The 18,375-nt window shown below is 44.1% G+C and overlaps 1 protein-coding gene across 47 annotated transcripts in view; it reads right to left on the reverse strand.

Annotated features, from left to right (window-relative positions):
• The window catches only part of LOC106577144 (ankyrin-3), a 165,666-nt gene that overhangs the window by 49,825 nt on the left and 97,466 nt on the right, over window positions 1-18,375 (reverse strand). For 39 of the 47 annotated variants that reach the window (XM_045700915.1, XM_045700911.1, XM_045700938.1 and 36 more), the window contains exons 2-16: window positions 17,356-17,457; window positions 16,733-16,831; window positions 15,930-16,028; window positions 12,919-13,017; window positions 11,957-12,142; window positions 11,405-11,428; window positions 9,235-9,333; window positions 8,508-8,606; window positions 7,665-7,763; window positions 7,029-7,226; window positions 4,223-4,321; window positions 3,911-4,009; window positions 3,363-3,461; window positions 3,030-3,227; window positions 993-1,091 (exon numbers count right to left, since the gene is read on the reverse strand). In XM_045700915.1, the coding sequence (XP_045556871.1) occupies window positions 993-1,091; window positions 3,030-3,227; window positions 3,363-3,461; window positions 3,911-4,009; window positions 4,223-4,321; window positions 7,029-7,226; window positions 7,665-7,763; window positions 8,508-8,606; window positions 9,235-9,333; window positions 11,405-11,428; window positions 11,957-12,142; window positions 12,919-13,017; window positions 15,930-16,028; window positions 16,733-16,831; window positions 17,356-17,457 (1,698 nt within the window). The remainder of the gene's footprint in view (window positions 1-992; window positions 1,092-3,029; window positions 3,228-3,362; window positions 3,462-3,910; window positions 4,010-4,222; window positions 4,322-7,028; window positions 7,227-7,664; window positions 7,764-8,507; window positions 8,607-9,234; window positions 9,334-11,404; window positions 11,429-11,956; window positions 12,143-12,918; window positions 13,018-15,929; window positions 16,029-16,732; window positions 16,832-17,355; window positions 17,458-18,375) is intronic. The other 8 variants (XM_045700922.1, XM_045700910.1, XM_045700934.1 and 5 more) reach the window with 1 other exon arrangement.

An 18,375-nucleotide genomic window follows, 5' to 3' on the forward strand; every position in this document is an offset into this window, starting at 1 on the left:
GGGGAGAGTGGAGGGGAGGGAAGGGAAGGGAAGAAGGGAGGGGAGAGTGGAGGGGAGGGAAGAGTGGAGGAGAGGGGAGGGTGGAGAGGAGGGGAGAGTAGAGGGGAGGGGGAGAGTGGAGGAGAGGGGTGGAGAGGAGGGGAGAGTAGAGGGGAGGGGGAGAGTGGAGGGGAGGGAAGAGGGGAGGGGAGAGTGGAGGAGAGGGGAGGGGAGGGGGAGAGTGGAGGGGAGGGTGGAGAGGAGGGGAGAGTAGAGGGGAGGGGAGGGGGAGAGTGGAGGGGAGGGGAGGGGGAGAGTGGAGGAGAGGGTGGAGAGGAGGGGAGAGTAGAGGGGAGGGGAGGGGGAGAGTGGAGGGGAGGGAAGAGGGGAGGGGAGAGTGGAGGAGAGGGGAGGGTGGAGAGGAGGGGAGAGTAGAGGGGAGGGGAGGGGGAGAGTGGAGGGGAGGGAAGAGGGGAGGGGAGAGTGGAGGAGAGGGGAGGGTGGAGAGGAGGGGAGAGTAGAGGGGAGGGGGAGAGTGGAGGAGAGGGGAGGGTGGAGAGGAGGGGAGAGTAGAGGGGAGGGGAGGGGGAGAGTGGAGGGGAGGGGAGAGTGGAGGAGAGGGGAGGGTGGAGAGGAGGGGAGAGTAGAGGGGAGGAGAGGGGAGGGTGGAGAGGATGGGAGAGTAGAGGGGAGGGGAGGGGGAGAGTGGAGGGGAGGGAAGAGGGGAGGGGAGAGTGGAGGAGAGGGGAGGGTGGAGAGGAGGGGAGAGTAGAGGGGAGGGGAGGGGGAGAGTGGAGGAGAGGGGAGGGTGGAGAGGAGGGGAGAGTAGAGGGGAGGGGAGGGGAGGGAAGAGGGGAGGGGAGAGTGGAGCTCTACTATTTCACTCACTCTATTAGAATGAATGATATTGTCTCAAACATCACAACCAATCTAATAGAACTAGAAGCAACTCTAATTCTATGGCCAAGCGAATGTTATTGGATTTCAAGAGTTGCTCTCTTCACACATCCCACCTTTCCAGCTGCATCCGGAGCTGCTCTCTTCTGAAGAAGCAGGCTGGCCACTTCCATCTTGCCATACTTGGCTGCCACGTGAAGAGGACTGAACCCTTTCTGTAGAAGACATCAGGAGACACATCATCAACTTGAGACAGCCAGGGAGAACAGAGCTGCTCTGGCAACCTAACTGACAGGGAAAAGTCTAAATGGGATTCTTGGGACATGCAACTCTGACGTCATCCCATTGAAGTTTAAATTTAAAACGGTTAAGATTCAGGTTAGGTAAGGGTTATGGTTAAGTTTAGGGTTTAGGTTAGGGACATCCCAAGGATCCCGGGTAGCTCTAACCTAACTGACAGCACTATCTGTTATAAAGGAGAGCTGAGAGCATTCAAGATGTGCAAGGTTGTACAACGTTGCAAACCTTTCAATAACAGGAAAGGACGGGACACTGTTAAATAACCTTAGAGTAGGGTCTTGTTCACTTTAGCTTCATGGCCATGTGAAAGAAAGTATGGCGGGTGGACAAGGTCTTTGTCTTGCTCAGTGGGATGTTTCACCCTGAGAGAATATGTCACTGGGTCTGTTTCTCATATCCTATTCCTCATCTATAAAAGGATAGCGCATAATGTGATCATGTTAATCATGGCGTCCCTCTTTGTTAAGTCCCTCTGTGTTAGGAAAAGTATTTTAAGACATTAGGTCATATTTTCCAGAGTGATGTGGAACTCCCACAGATAACTCCCATTTCACACACAGCAACGTTTGGCCTAATTGTCCTTATGTCGTAATTCACGCTCCATACTGCCATGTGACTTTGATGTCCCGTTACGGACAACTTTTCTTCAGATGCCATTGTTTATTTTCTAACATCTCCAAAGGTATTCTACTTCTTGGTCCAAAGAGGATCCTCCGATCCTCCATGGTGTTATTGTTAAAACAAGTTGTTACACTGACAAAGCCAAATGGAACAAAATGACTGTGTGTTCGGTTTGGTGCCCTCTGCAGTCACTGTACTGTGCAGTACCAACACAGCCAATCAACTGGACAGCTGTGACCTGACGTCATCTCTCTGGACAGCTGTCTAAGGTACTGTTCCCTCATATACAGTGTGTGTTTGACAGACAGACAGACAGACAGACAGACAGACAGACAGACAGACAGACAGACAGACAGACAGACAGACAGACAGACAGACAGACAGACAGACAGACAGACAGACAGACAGACAGACAGACAGACAGACAGACACGCAGGCAGGCAGGCAGGCAGGCAGGCAGACAGAGTGGGCGAGAGAAAGAGAGATAGAGAGAGCGAGAGAGAGAGAGATGGAGGCACAGTGGGGTTTACCCTTCATTAATCTATTCCTCTGACAGGGTGTCACCTTCAAGGACATCCTTCTGCAATATACACTGCCACATTATACATGAGCACACACCAATTCCCCAAAGTCTACGAAACACTCTTCTTTGACCTTCAAGAAGTTCATACAGATGTAGGATCTTAATTTGATTACTCTTTTGTTGGTGAGAATTTTCCTGCACCGCATGAGCTTTGTGATTTACATAAATTCACTGAAAACCCATACTAACACATGGTTATATTAACAGTATTGCACTTTTCATGTAGACTGCTTTTGGCCAGCTAATAGCCTAACCACCGATCAAGCAACATTATGGACTAAATGTTCAAACCCTGTTGCTGCAGGATTATTTGTCTGTAACAATATAGGTCAAAATAAGATCCTACATCTGTAGCTCAATTACGTGTGTGGAAGCGTAAGGAAATTCGCTTCCATGTCATTTTCATCCTGATAAGGTTTAGGAAATGAACAAGAAACACCAGTGGTAAGGAAAAGCGGCTTCAAATTTATATTATTCTCCAATCAATAGTAGTAATGTGCAATCCACACTGTCCTTAGCCTGACTCTGCTGATCCTCTGCTGACTAAACCACAACCACCATGGCTGAACTGATAATAATACATTTCATTCTTTATTTGTGAGTGCTGGCTTTTCCTTTTCTGGTTGGACCCTAACTCAATCACATTGACCTTAGTGGAGGCTGACAGCGATGCACCCTGGTCCAGCAGCATGGCGGCTACGTCCTCGTGACCTTCGCGGGCAGCCAGGTGGAGGGGTGTGTAGCCTGACGTGGTGGCAGCGTTAGCAGAAGCCCCCCTCTGCAGCAGCTGCTGGACGATGTCGGCCTTCCCCAGCCGGCTGGAGATGTGCAGCGCCGTCTGGTCGTCCTGGAGGGAGACAAACACTATTATACTCTGTCTATTCATTTCACAATGTAAAAAAAAGTGACACCACATCGTTTCAGAGCCCAGTTAGACAACAAAGAGCCCAGTTAGACTCCCTGACCCCTAACCTCTGCTCACCTTGGCCTTAGTCTCCACCTTAGCTCCATTCTGCAGCAGGTATCGCACCACGTCCGCCTGACCCGCCCGGGCTGCCATGTGCAGCGCTGTCTCGCCCCTCTGGAAAACACACACGCGTTTGTTTTACTATCCTTGTGGGAACCAAACAATTGATTCCCATTCAAAATCCTATTTTCCCTAACCCTAAAACGAACCTTAACCATAGCTTTAACCCCAAACCCCTAACCCTAAAACCCTTTTTCCTTATGGGGACAGGCGAAATGTCCCCACTTGTCCGAATTTTCCTTGTTTTACTATCCTTGTGAGGACTTCTGGTCCCTACTAGGATAGTAAAACCAAACACACACACACACACACACACACACACACACACACACACACACACACACACACACACACACACACACACACACACACACACACACACACACACACACACACACACACACACACACACATGTGACCTGCATGGTATGTATTACTCTATTTTGACTAGCTAATTGTTTTGGGTTTAACTTCTGAAGAGCTGAGTGTAGTGTAACACCTACCACGTTGGTGGTGTTGGGCGAAGCTCCGTGATGCGTCAGTGAGTTGACAATGTTCTCATGTCCCATGAAAGCTGCCACGTGAATAGGAGTGAGTCCAGACTGCAAGAAAATTACAATGATAGTCAACAATCAATAGCCTGGGTTCAGCTGTACCTACAGTATGTCTTAGAGTAAGGGAAACACACAGCTGTACCTAAACAAAATGATCAATCTGTCTATGATCTTTGAAGTTCCCAGCCCAGTCTGTTCTTCCTAACCCTAACGCCCTGTGTGTTACCCCAGGCACAGCCCAGCCCTCTAACCCTAGAGTACCTCTGTCACAGCCTGGATCGACGCTCCGTGTTTCAGCAGCAGCTCCATCACTTTTGCGCGGTTCTTCTTGCAGGCGATGTGAAGCGGGGTGAAGCCGTTCTATAAACAAAAACCACTCAACTCCTCAGGTATTTTGGCACAGGTTTTAGTTTCTAAGGAAAACAGCAGTTTCCTTTTACCCCTATTTTTTCTGTAGTATAAACATGTGAGAGAGGAACATCTTATTGTAAACCTAACTGAGTTTTATGCCCCAATAGTGTTACAACTGTCCACACAGTTTCTTCTTGCCAGTAAACCTCGGTCACCACACCCATGGTTTCAGTCACCACAAAGCATGACAACATACTTAGTGATGTGTGCCAAGACAGTCTTTTCTCTCAAAACACACACACATACACACAGGCACGCACACATACAATCTCAAACACACACAACGTAGCTCTGCAGATCATCAGACCTAAGCCATTTGAAGGGAGTATGTACAGTGCATTCGGAAAGTATTCAGACCCCTTCCCTTTTTCCACATTTTGTTACGTTACAGCCTTATTCCAAAATGGATTAAATAAAAACATGTCCTCATCAATCTACACACAATACCCCATAATGACAAGGCAAAAACTGTTTTTTAGACATTTTTGCAAATGTATAAAAATATAAAATATGACATTTACATAAGTATTCAAACCCATTACTCAGTACTTTGTTGAAGAACCTTTGGCAATAATTACAGCCTCGAGTCTTCTTGGGTATGACGCTACTTGGCACACCTGTATTTGGGGAGTTTCTCCCATTCTTCTCTGCAGATCCTCTCAAGCTCTGTCAGGTTGGATGGGGAGCGTCGCTGCACAGCTATTTTCAGGTCTCTCCAGAGATGTTCGATCGGGCTCTGGCTGGGCCACTCAAGGACATTCAGAGACTTGTCACGAAGCCACTCCTGCGTAGTCTTGGCTGTGTGCTTAGGGTCGTTGTCCTGTTGGAAGGTGAACCTTCGTCCCAGTCTGAGGTCCTGAGTGCTCTGGAGCATATTTTTGTCCTTTAGATGCCTTTTGGCAAACTCCAAGCAGGCTGTCACGTGCCTGTAATGGAATTTTAATGTTTGTGCTTTTCTTATAACTAATTTCTGTGTTCAATTCATGTGGTGTTCTAATAATCAATTTCTGTGTTCTATTCATGTGCTGTTCTAATAATCAAATTCTGTGTTCATGCCAGTGACTGATTTAACAAATCCTCACCTATCAGTATCTGCAATTTGGCAGTACGCCCAGACCTTGTTTTGAGAATGAACAAAAGATATCTCAGTTTCAAGGTCTCATCTTAGAGAGGAGAAGCCTCGTGAGGTGTTGGTTTGTCAAATGTTATGAACCAGTATTGGTCGGTCAAATGAATGAAACAAAACGGTAATGATTAATTAATTTACTAAATCATGCAAATATAACTTGTCTGTGTATAGCCGTATACAAGACAACTGCTGGGACTGCCCAAGCAGAGCTTCTGATTGACATGTGTACTATGGTGCATTGAGTTGGTTGGAACCTCTCTAGCGCGCTGACAAATAAAGGATGATTTATTTAAGATTAACTTCGAGTGTCCCTGTATAGGAATTTCCACGACATGCCTTTTACTGAGGAGTGGCTTCCATCTGGCCACTCTACCATAAAGGCCTGATTGGTGGAGTGCTGCAGAGATGGTTGTCCTTCTGGAAGGTTCTCCCATCTCCACAGAGGAACTCTGGAGCTCTGTCAGAGTGACCATCGGGTTCTTGGTCACCTCCCTGACCAAGGCCCTTCTTCCCAGATTGCTCAGTTTGGCCGGGTGGCCAGCTCTCGGAAGAGTCTTGGTGGTTCCAAACTTCTTCTATTTAAGAATGGAGGAGGCCACTGTGTTCTTGGGGACCGTCAATGCTGCAGAAATATTTTGGTACCCTTCCCCAGATCTGTGCCTCGACACAATCCTGTCTCGGAGCTCTACGGACAATTCCTTCGACCTCATGGCTTGGTTTTTGCTCTGACAACTGTGGGACCTTATATAGACAGGTGTATGCCTTACCAAATCATGTCAAATTAACTGAATTTACCACAGGTGGACTCCAATCAAGTTGTAGAAACATCTCAAGGACGATCAATGGAAACAGGATGCACCTGAGCTCAATTTCGAGTCTCTTTGCAAAGGGTCTGAATACTAATGTAAATACGTTTATTTTTTAACCTGTTTTCGCTTTGTCATTATGGGGTATTGTGTGTAGATTGATGACGACTTTTTAAAAATGTAATCAATTTCAGAATAATGCGAGCTCTAAGAATCTATCCACTGTGTTGTTGTGAATGGTACAGTACTGAAGGACGGACGTGCATTGTCACAGCTCTGATGACTTTTATCAGTATGAAAAGGGGAAGTTACTGCAGTCAGGAAGTGAGCCTGGCTGAAGAAAAAGACAGTTGCCGACCCCACCCAGGGGCTGAGGACACAAACAGACACAACTCCCGGAACAATAAACAAGAGCAGTCAGCAGAATGACGGGACGAATCCGTCCCACCTTCTCCCACCTCTCAGGTCGCAGTTTCACGGTTCTGTGTGCACGGAAATGCTGCTATGAAAGATACCCACAGCAATTACACAGCTAAATAGCAAACAAAAGGAGACCACTGAAATGTGGACCAGTGTAATGTGGCACTGAAAGCTGCTTTTTAACTAACACTTACGATGGTGCTCTATTTATTAAGCTGTTTATAAATGTCAATTTCTAACTAAAATGGACAATAGTATTTTGAACTTGTACACCCTGACTTTCTCGCCACCCCTTTCTCACCAGTGCTTTAGCGTTAGGGTTGGCCTTTTTGTCCACTATGAGCTTGGCCACTTTGTAGTGTCCACAGTGGGCGGCCACGTGTAACGCTGTCAGGTAGTCGTTGGTGACATCATCAACAGGGACATCGTTCTGAAGGAGGAGCTGGACACAGTTGATGTGGTCGCCCTGAGTGGCCATGTGCAGGGGGGACAGCCCATTCTGAAAGGGTTACAGACATAATGGTAACCAATGTTCTGTAGCAGCTGAAAATGTTAGATTACAGCAACGTTCTGTGACAATCACAATTCTCTCAGTGGTAGGACATATTTGCAAACACAACTTTAGATCAATGCTCTGCAAATGTTACCTGGATGAACATGTGTTTTACAATAAGGTAGATACAAGTGTTATCACCACCTTCCGGAGACACCTGAAACCCCACCTCTTCAAGGAATACCTGGGATAGGATAAAGTAATCCTTCTAACCCCCCCCTTAAAAGATTTAGATGCACTATTGTAAAGTGGCTGTTCCACTGGATATTATAGGTGAATGCACCAATTTGTAAGTCGCTCTGGATAAGAGCGTCTGCTAAATGACTAAAATGTAAAATGTAAAATCATTTTAGTAACCAAGTATATGATAAGAGAAGGCTCTACCTTTGTCTTGGACAGAATGGGGGCTCCGCGGTCCAGCAGAATCTCAACCACTTGTTCATGACCGCTCCTCGCTCCACAGTGAAGAGGTGTCAGTCCGTCCTACACACAACAACACAGTCAATAAGAACACAGAGCGGTGGAGCTTATGAAACATTCAGCCCACTATGGACTGAATGCAGAAAAGCGCATATCTTGATAATATTTAAGGGAACTCATACATACTGTAATAGAACAGAGTTAAAAAATATAACAATGACAAAGTAGTGCATGTTAGGTAGTTAGGTATATACATGACAACATGCCTACTGCTACCACTAACAACAAGTCCTGTAGGCCTCATATAGAAGAGAAGGCCCTCATATAGACATATATACAGTACACAGTGTTGTATTTAATTTGCAGATCGGCGTTTATTGTCATGAGTCTTGCCCTGCAGGCAGAACTGAGCGATTTACTCTCGATGGGCCAGCTGCAAAGTCAAAATTGGCTTTATTGTTCAAATTCATGAAAACAAAAATGTGCTTTTTGGTTATAATTTAAGGGTTGGTTTAGGCATCAGGGTTAGCTGTGTGGTTAGGGTTAGGCATTAGGGTTAGCTGTGTGGTTAGGGTTAGGCATCAGGGTTAGCTGTGTGGTTAGGGTTAGGCATCAGGGTTAGCTGTGTGGTTAGGGTTAGGCATCAGGGTTAGCTGTGTGGTTAGGGTTAAGGGTAAGGTCAGGATTAAAATCAGATTTTATGACTTTGTGGCTGTGCCAGCTAGTGACCACTCTGCAGAGCTGCCATCAGAACATGAGTAATCTTAATAAATGCTAACCCGCATTTAATTCTGTGAAGGCACTCACCTTGGTCTTGGCATCTATTTTGGATCCTCTGTCCAACAACAGTTTGACCATGTTACTATTTCCTCTTTTAGATGCCACATGGAGAGGTGTGATGTCATTCTGTTACAACACAGAGAGGAGGTAGGAGTGAGCCACACAATACACAACTGTGAATATTATTTGGATGTCGTCCATATGGTAATACTTAGTCCTGTGAGTAAAACTAAACAGCATCTGAATCCAGTAACAGAAAGATGCCAGCCTTCTTTTACAAAAACATAATCATTTGACAAACAAACAATCATTTGATAAGCTGATATTCAAAGTATTCTGAATGGTGTGTGTGGTGTGTTTAACTATGGGGTTGTTGAGTGTTATTTATAAGCCATCTCTTGTGTAATTTACTGTGGAGCTAATCATTAATTACTGTCGACTTCAAACAGAAACACAAACATTACAGCCAGACGCTGCCGTTTCATATAATTACAGGCTGTCTCTGATGCCCATTAAGCTAACCTCTAACGCTGTTGGGTCTGTTGTCACACTCGTTGTTACGTGTCGTTATGATTGCAACACTATCACAATATGACATGAGTACAGGCTGTGGGAGGGGTGTGTGGGGGAGGCTCTGAGCATTGTGTGAGTCATTTGGGTTGTGGTGTAAGACTGTTGTGGGTATGGCTCCATAGAGTGTAGTGGACTGTTGCTAGTAGCTCCTCCTGTCCAGCAGAGGGCGGAGCAGCATTACCCTGGCCATGAAGTCCACAGCTCCCCCTCGATTCAGCAGAAGCGTGGCCACGTTGATGTTGCCATAGTGAGCAGCGATGTGGAGAGGAGTGAAGCCGCTCTGAGGAGAGCAGAGCACACAAACACAACGACACAGGAGTCAGAGATGACCACGGGACTGATATCGCTCTCTCAAATTACACTCGCGTAAGTTTACAGGCTGCTACTTACACATCAACAATTCTCACTGTGGCAGAGCAACTCTTTGTTTTCAAAACCCAAACCCAGATCCTGCCGACTAGAATGTGAATAGTAGCCTATGTTGACGTTCATATGACATACCATTCAAAGAGATCATGAGCTTTCAGGATTATTTCACCCTTACCAGTGTTATACTGGACCATAACACGTTAACTACCACACAATAAGGATAGACACAGTGGCATGAAGTCCCCAGTTACAGACTGCAGTTTATGTAGAATTTCAACAACAGCCAAGAGGCCTTGTTGTGTCAAGGCACAAACGTACCATAAATAGGTTACGTCTTCACATGTGAATGTAATTTATATCGTTCATTGGTGATTTCCTAATGAAACCATGGCTTAGAGGGAAACAGCTGTCTAAGCAAGAGGAATATAATGGGAAAGGGCACATCACGGAGATACTTTTAGATAAAGCTATCCAATCAGAGAGATACTTTTAGATAAAGCTATCTAATGAGGGAGATAATTTAAGATAAAGCCAATAATCCTGCACAAAGCAGGTGGTCACCAAAGCTTCCTGCACATAAACCACTAAAGTTGCGAGCATTATAAAAACTGTTCTATTTCTATTCTAAAAGGATAAACAAATCAGCTTGACCTCTGAGGTTTCATACAAATAAGAGAGAGTTCTGCATTAAACATTTCTTAATCAGAAACTGTGTCAATATCTCTATCATTCACCATACGACACAGATGGTTCCATTACATTTAAAACACATTAGGAGTTAATCCAACTATCCAAACTATTGATTGGCAATGCTTTTAGCATCTACTATCATGCAGTGAGGTTAAGGCTCAAATATCTACATGTACAAAGCCAAGTAAAGATACTAGCCATGCCGGCCAAAACAGGCATTCTGAGAGGGCAGTCCTCTCTGCCATCATTTGGTGTGGTGGGGTCCTTCTGTCGTTTTTACTTTGGAAACAGCACCAACAAGAGGTAACTCATGTCCCATGCACTATGGGTGTTGGGGAGGTTAAGATATACAGTACCAGTCAAAAGTTTGGACACACCTACTCATTCAAGGGTTTTTCTTATTTTTACTATTTTCTACATTGTAGAATAATAGTGAAGACATCAAAACTATGAAATAACACATATGGAATCATGTAGTAAACAAAAAAGTGTTAAACAAATCAAAATATATTTTATATTTGAGATTCTTCAAAGAAGCCAACCTTTTCCTTGATGACAGCGTTGCAAAACTAGCTCATGAAGCTGGTTGAGAGAATGCCAAGAGTGTGCAAAGCTGTCATCAAGGCAAAGGGTGGCTACTTTGAAGAATCTCAAATCTAAAATATATTTGTATTTTTTTTAACACTTTTTTAGTTACTACATGATTCCATATGTGTTATTTCATAGTTTTGATGTCTTCACTATTATTCTTCAATGTAGAAAATAGTAAAAATAAAGAAAAACCCTGAAATGAGTAGGTGTGTCCAAACTTTTGACTGGTACTGTAAATGCAGTCTAATAAACTAACAAGTAGACCATTTCTCTGCTGCTGGGAGGCTGGGTTCTTTAACAAACCTAATAGGCCAGATTATGATCAAAATACAGTCTGATAAACAGTAACACTTAGGTATTGTAAGTATTGTGTCATAACATTATTTATCATTAACCATGTTATGGCAGGGTATCTGTCTTGGAACCCATGGAATCCTTGGAACCCTCTTAGCCTCCAGCAACAGATATCCACAGTCCACATCAGTATTAGTAAGACATGATGCAATATTACAGAGCTATTGCTATCTACCAGTAATAAGAGATACTATATGAATGAAGTGATGGGGAAAAGACAAACAAAAAATGAAAAAGAAGGGAGATATGGGGCTGCAACAACACTAGTGCATGATACAGGAGGTGGTTTTCTGGATTTGTTTAAGCTACGATGGATAGAATAAGTGCAGTACAGTGTACAGGTATACCTCTGTCGTTTTATTCACCATCATCTAGGGGAGACGGCACAAGGCCGGCCAAGAGAGGAGAGACGGGTGGTTAGTGTGCGCACAACATCACACAACGAGGAGCGATTACAGGTGGAGTTACTGGAGTAGGTCTCTGGTTGGCCAGAGAGGTTTTGAATCGCTCAACTTTATACAGAAACTGTTGTTAACATTAAGAGTAAAAGTTGCAAAGTTCCAAACCAAACTGTCAGTTGTGGTTAAATTGTTCTGCAGGATATAAGGTCACAGTACAGAATCAGACATGTCTCTTTATATCCAGCTTTCCTTCTCTCCTCTCTGTATTGTCTTACTGAGAATAATGTAATGCATTATCACACATGCACCTACACATTATTACACACAAACCTCAAAGTAAAAAAAACATAAGAAAACAATTAAATAAACAAAGAAACACATTTAAACAATTTGATTAAAACATATGATCCTACTCATATAAGAAAAGAGCCAGAAAGACAGAGGTGAGAAACAAAGGCAGAGAGAGATAACGTTTGCAGAATGTGGTGTAGTGGTCACCTTGGACTCCACATCTGCGTTGCGGTCGTTCTGGAGCAGTAACGCTGCTGCCTTGGTGTCGTCCTTGCGGGCGGCGATGTGCAGGGCGGGCAGACGCACCTTGCCCTTGGTGTCGTTCTCCAGGAGCAGAGACACCACTTGGTCATGCCCCTGCTGCAGCGCCACCGCCAGAGGGGTGAACCCGTCCTGTTAGAGGGGGATAGGGGTAGTACTGTATTACTAAAGACAATGTGTTACAAGAACACTGGGATATCGCTTTGGGAACAGTTATGCCTGCTAGGCTCTTTGATGTCTGTATGCCATTTAAATCAGTTTCGGATAGATGACGTCATAGAACCTTATGCAAATTGAAAATATTATGTAAATCTATTAGGGCTGTCAGAGTTAATCCATTAACATGGTTTTTTTTCTCATGTTGGACCAGTGGACCAGACCAGTGGTTTTTACTGGTGGATTTTCATCAGAGGCAGCAGCTCCTGGCTCCAGCAGCAGGGAGCTCTCAGTGTAAATGGGCCATAGAGGCTGGCAGGGGGATAAAGGACTTTATCTCCGGCCTGCTCAAGGTCATTCAGCTCTACTATACACTACCAATCAATGAGGCGCTGCCTGCTGAAGTCCCTGAGTGCAGCATGGAGGGAGAGAGAGAGAGAGAGACTGACAGAACCAGATTGGGAGAGAGTGAGTGAAGGGGAGGGAGGCAGTTTACAATGGAGAGAGTGAGGTAGGAAAGGAGGGAAGGAGAGGGAGGTAGTAACAGAAAGAAAGAGGGAGATGGAAATAGAGGAGGAGGGAGGGGATGAAGAGAGAGAGGAAAAAAGAGGAGGATGGTGGTAAACATGTAGAGATAACAGGGAGGAAGGGAGAGAGAGACAGAGATAGCGAGAGAGACAGAGACAGAGGGCAGTAAGCAACATAACAGGCAGGGTGGGAGGGAGGGAGGGAGGGAGGGGACACACAGGTACCTCAGTGGCCATACTCTGGCTGGAGTTGTGTTCCAGGAGGAAGCGAACCACCTCAATATGGTTCTCCTGGGCTGCCATGTAGAGCGGGGTGAAGCCATTCTACAAGAGAGGACCAACAGGAAACTCATTACAACAGCAACAATCAACCACAAAGCACACAGAGTAGCCTATATTATGTTATAACGTGGCATTGTTGAATACTTGTTTCTGATTGGTTTGAGGGCATTCTAAAGCGTGCATTATTTCCAAATAATGCAAGGTATCGTTTATCAGCAATGTAGAATTCAATGGCTATAGTTCAATCTTGCATGTTCAATGTTTGAGTTGCTTTTGAAAGCAAAGGTCGAATTGAATACATTATTGGCATGATTGAATTTGATTTTCATAGTAGCAAGCTATAACTGATGGCTTGGTTAGCTAAACTATCAAGTATATTTGTTTGGTTACCAAGGCAACTACTGTAGCTACTGTATCTAGTAAACTTGCTTACAAGTACCATACAAAGTATATTACACAACTTCCACAGTAACTGTGCTTAGTGAAAATAAGCACTCTGGTGGAATTTTTTTAATTAATATATTTTTTAAATTAAGAATCTACAGTACATGACCAAAAGTATATGGACACCTGCTTGTCGAACATCTTGTTCCAAAATCATGGGCATTAATATGGAGTTGGTCCCCCATTTGCTGCTATAACAGCTTCCACTCTTCCAGGAAGGCTTTCCACTAGATGTTGGAACTTTGCTGCAGGGACTTGCTTCCATTCAATCACAAGAGCATTAGTGAGGTTGGGCACTGATGTTCGGCAATTAGGCCTGGCTCGCAGTCAGCGTTCCAATTCATTCCAAACGTGTTTGATGGGGTTGAGTTCCAGGCTCTGTGCAGACCAGTCAAGTTCATCCACACCGATCCCGACAAAACCACAAAGTTTGAAGCACAGAATTATCTAGATCATCATTGTATGCTGTAGCATTAAGATTTCCCTTCACTTGAACTAAGGAGCTTAGCCCGAACCATGAAAAACAGCTCCAGACCATTATTCCTCCTCCACCAAACTTTACAGTTGGCACTATGCATTTGGGCAGGTAGTGTTCTCCTTGCATCCGCCAAACTCAGTTTCATTCGTTGGACTGCCAGCTGGTGAAGTGTGATTCATCACTCCAGAGAACGTGTTTCCACTGCTCCAGAGTCCAAAGGTAGCGAGGTTTACATCACTCCAGCCGACGCTTGGCATTGTGCATGGTGATCTTAGGCTTGTGTGCGGCTGCTTGGCCATAGAAACCCATTTCATGAAGCTCCCAACGAACAGTTTTTGTGCTGACGTTGCTTCCAGAGGCAGTTTGGAACTCGGTAGTGAGTGTTGCAACCAAGGACAGACGATTTTTACGCACTTCAGCACTCAGTGGTCCCATTCTGTGAGCTTGTGTGGCCTACCACATCACGGCTGAGCCATTGTTGCTCCTAGACATTTCCGATGTTTGTCTATGGAGATTGCATGGCTGTGTGCTCGATTTTTATACACCTGACAGCAACGGGTGTGGGTGAAATAGCCAAATCCACTAATTTGAAGGGGTGTCCACCTACTTTTGGCCATGTAGTGTAGCTGTTATTGGCAGAGTGGTTTGAAACTCTCTTTGTTATTGGTCTATTAACATATACTGCCTGGTGACTGCCAGGCAGGCCAAAACCATCCCACCAAAACAGGCTGAAATTTCAGGCAGTCATTTCAAACAGCTCTTACAGTAAAATGGCATTCTAATCATTTCCACAATTTCACAGTATTATTCCAACCTCATAGCGTGGAAATATACACTACCGTTCAAAAGTTTGGGGTCACTTAGAAATGTCCTTGTTTTTGAAAGAAAAGCAAATTTTTGGTCCATTAAAATAACATCAAATTGATCAGAAATACAGTGTAGACATTGTTAATGTTGTAAATGACTACTGTAGCTGGAAACGGCTGATTTGTTATGGAATATCTACATGGGCGTACAGAGGCCCATTATCAGCAACCATCACTCCTGTGTTCCAATGGCAGGTTGTGTTAGCTAATCCAAGTTTATCATTTTCAAAGACTAATTGATCATTAGAAAACCCTTTTGCAATTATGTTAGCACAGCTGAAAACTGTTGTGCTGATTAAAGAAGCAATAAAACTGGCCTTCTTTAGACTAGTTGAGTATCTGGAGCATTAGCATTTGTGGGTTCGATTACAGGCTCAAAATGGCCAGAAACAAAGATCTTTCTTCTGAAACTCATCAGTCTATGCTTGTTCTGAGAAATGAAGGATATTCAATGCGAGAAATTGCCAAAAAAACTGAAGATCTCGTACAACGCTGTGTACTACTCCTATCACAGAATAGAAAGAGGAGTGGGGAGGCCTCGGTGCACAACTGAGCAAGAGGACAAGTACATCCTCAACTGGCAGCTTCATTAAATAGTACCCGCAAAACACCAGTCTCAACTTCAACAGTGAAGCAACTGGCCTTCTAAGTAGAGTTCCTCTGTCCAGTGTATTTGTTCTTTCTCCATCTTAATCTTTTCTTTTTATTGGCCAGTCTGAAATATGGATTTTTCTTTGCATCTCTGCCTATATAGATATTCCATAAAAAAATCTGCCGTTTCCAGCTACAATAGTCATTTCCAACATTAACAATGTCTACACTGTATTTCTGATCAATTCGATACTATTTTAAAGGACCAAAAATGTGCTTTTCTTTCAAAAACAAGAACATTTTTAAGTGACTCCAAACTTATGAACGGTAGTGTATATAAAACACAAGCAAATCACATTTTTGACTGAACTGGGCCTTTAAATGTTTATGTCAGGGGATGGCCTACAGTGTGAATCCTGTACAGATTCCTTATCATTAAAATGTGTGTATAATGATGGGTTCTGTATCTATGACCTGAGCTTATGTATTGTGTGTGTGTGTGTGTGTGTGTGTGTGTGTGTGTGTGTGTGTGTGTGTGTGTGTGTGTGTGTGTGTGTATGTTATGGATATCCCACCTGAGACTGCGCGTTCACATTGGCTCCATTGGTCACTAGCTCTTTCACCACTTCCGTTTGGCCGGCCAGGGAGGCTATGTGAAGAGCGGTGTTTCCTTTCTGGATTAGAGAAGAGAATGAGAGGCATGTCAGTTAATCCCTCCCCCACCAGTCCCAGTGTCCGCGTGTACCTCATGGCTGCACCCCCGGCGCATTGTTTGCATTGTGATGACAGTAGTGACATATGCTGTGTCTACTAAAAGGACATAGATATGTCCCTCCCCTCTAGGTAGAGAAGGAATGAGTTGAAGACAGGTGTCTCGATTACAACATTTAAAACCAAAAAGCAGGAGTGCAGATATCATGCCCATTCAGCTAAGCCAAACATTACCTTTACTGTGCCTCCTTAGACTAGTGTCTGAGGTTTCATTTGAAGAGCTGAAGAGTTTGATGTTGAGTACTTTGAAGACTCCTTAGTGTTGCATTTTTCAGGGTGCTCAGAAGTGACATAACTAGTGTCTGCTTCCATTGGGAGAGAGGGAACACTGAACACTAATGGTAGCTACAGTCTCCAAGTCTTTCTATGAACAACCATGGACATGCTGCTGACCACACTGATGCTGACCACTGAATGCTAAGCTCATGTTGTGTTTGTGACCAACTGGGTATCGAACCTGGGTCCTCACATCTCACTGAATATCAGCCCTAGGAGCTACCGTGAGTCTCCAGGAAAAGGTTCCTCATCATGCTAGTAGTTCACTGAATCATCCCCTCAGTGTTGTCTGACAGCAACAAAGCAGTGACAGAAGCAGAGTGGGACGCACCTTGGTCGCCGCGTCCACATTGGCCTCTAGCTTCAGCAACTCAGCCACCACCTCTACATGACCCTCCTTAGAGGCCAGATGAAGAGCGTTCAACCCATTCTGAATGAAATGAAAGAAAGTAGTTTAAATACATCTATGGCACCCAGCCAACATTCTCTGAAAGAGAGACAGGTTGTGCCCATGGTGTGAGATTACTCAGACTTCAAGTACATTCAAATGACTAATTCATGTTGTGGCCTTGATTTAAATTTTACACATTTATCACACAGCCACAGGATTAAATGTATTTGACGCAAATAGTTGAAGTTACATTGACTGATACACTCTTAGAAAAAATGGTTCAAAAAGGGTTCTTCAGCTGTCCCCATAGGAGAACCCTTTTGAGTTCTAGGTAGAAACCTTCTTGGTTCCAGGTAGAACCCAAAAGGGTTCTGCCTGGAACGTAAAGGGTTCTACCTAGTACCAAAAAGGGTTCTACATAAGGCTCTCCTATGGGAACAACCAAAGAACCCTATTAGGTTCTAAATAGCACCTTTATTTTCTAAGAGTGCAGCTAAAAGTGTCATATTGTGTACAAAATGGGAATGAATTGAAGAGCAGATGTTGGATAAATAGAAACCCACCTGGTTGCAGATGTTGATTTCTACCCCAGACTTGAGGTAGTCCAGGGCCTTCTCCAGGTTCCCAGCCCGCGCTGCTCGCAGGTAACTGGCATTGCTGTCCGACTAAGGAGATACAGAGAGAGAGAGAGAGATAGGTCAAATACAGGCCACATACTATAGTGTACATACGGTATATTTTCCTACTGCTGAACAGCAGAGGGCTAGAACGAAAGTACCGGTTCACGTTCTCAGTAGTCACAGCGATTAACACTCTTTCACACACACGCGTAAACACTCACACACACAAAAATATATAACAAAATCTCAGATACTGTACCAGTCATGTCTTTCTCAAAGGTCCTTTACCTTCTGTAGAACTATAGCTACATTTCAACAGTATTGTAAAATACTGTACCAGTATACAAAAATAACACAGACATCCCAAAGATCCAGCAAAACAAATTGAGTTTTTATCCCAATAAGTTCTGTTATTCTACGTCATCCTTTCTTCATATCCCATACCAGGACGTTGTGATGCCAGCAGCGTCAAACACAAATATCCCAAGACTCCTGAGTCAACACAATGGTGGGTGGTCCTGATTGTCACCACCGAGACTTCTCTCTTCTGGTACAGACAAGAGAGACACACTCAGAAGACCATACTCTGTCCTCTAGACAGAGAGAAGGGCAATTCCCTGTGTCCCTGAGACTCCGATTTTTTCACTTTAAAAATGAATGTCAAACAAAAACCAATGACTGCAAAGTTAAACAAACCATACAACTCTACGCACAAGGACCAGTTTTAACAATTTCCACAGAACATAAAAAAAAACACATTTACTTGAAGAACAATGCAGTTGCAAAGTTTGGTAACAGAATGACGGTTTGTAATGTTTGTGCTGTCATTCTGTTACCAAACTTTGCATCTGCACTGTTCTTCAAGTAAATGTGTTTTTGTAAAAATGTGTTTGGAAAATGTTTTAATTAGCCACTGTGCATATAGTTGCATGGTTTGTTTAACTTTGCAATCATTCGTTTTTG

Source organism: Salmo salar, chromosome ssa18, assembly GCF_905237065.1.
Source record: "Salmo salar chromosome ssa18, Ssal_v3.1, whole genome shotgun sequence".
Taxonomy (NCBI): Eukaryota; Metazoa; Chordata; class Actinopteri; order Salmoniformes; family Salmonidae; genus Salmo; species Salmo salar.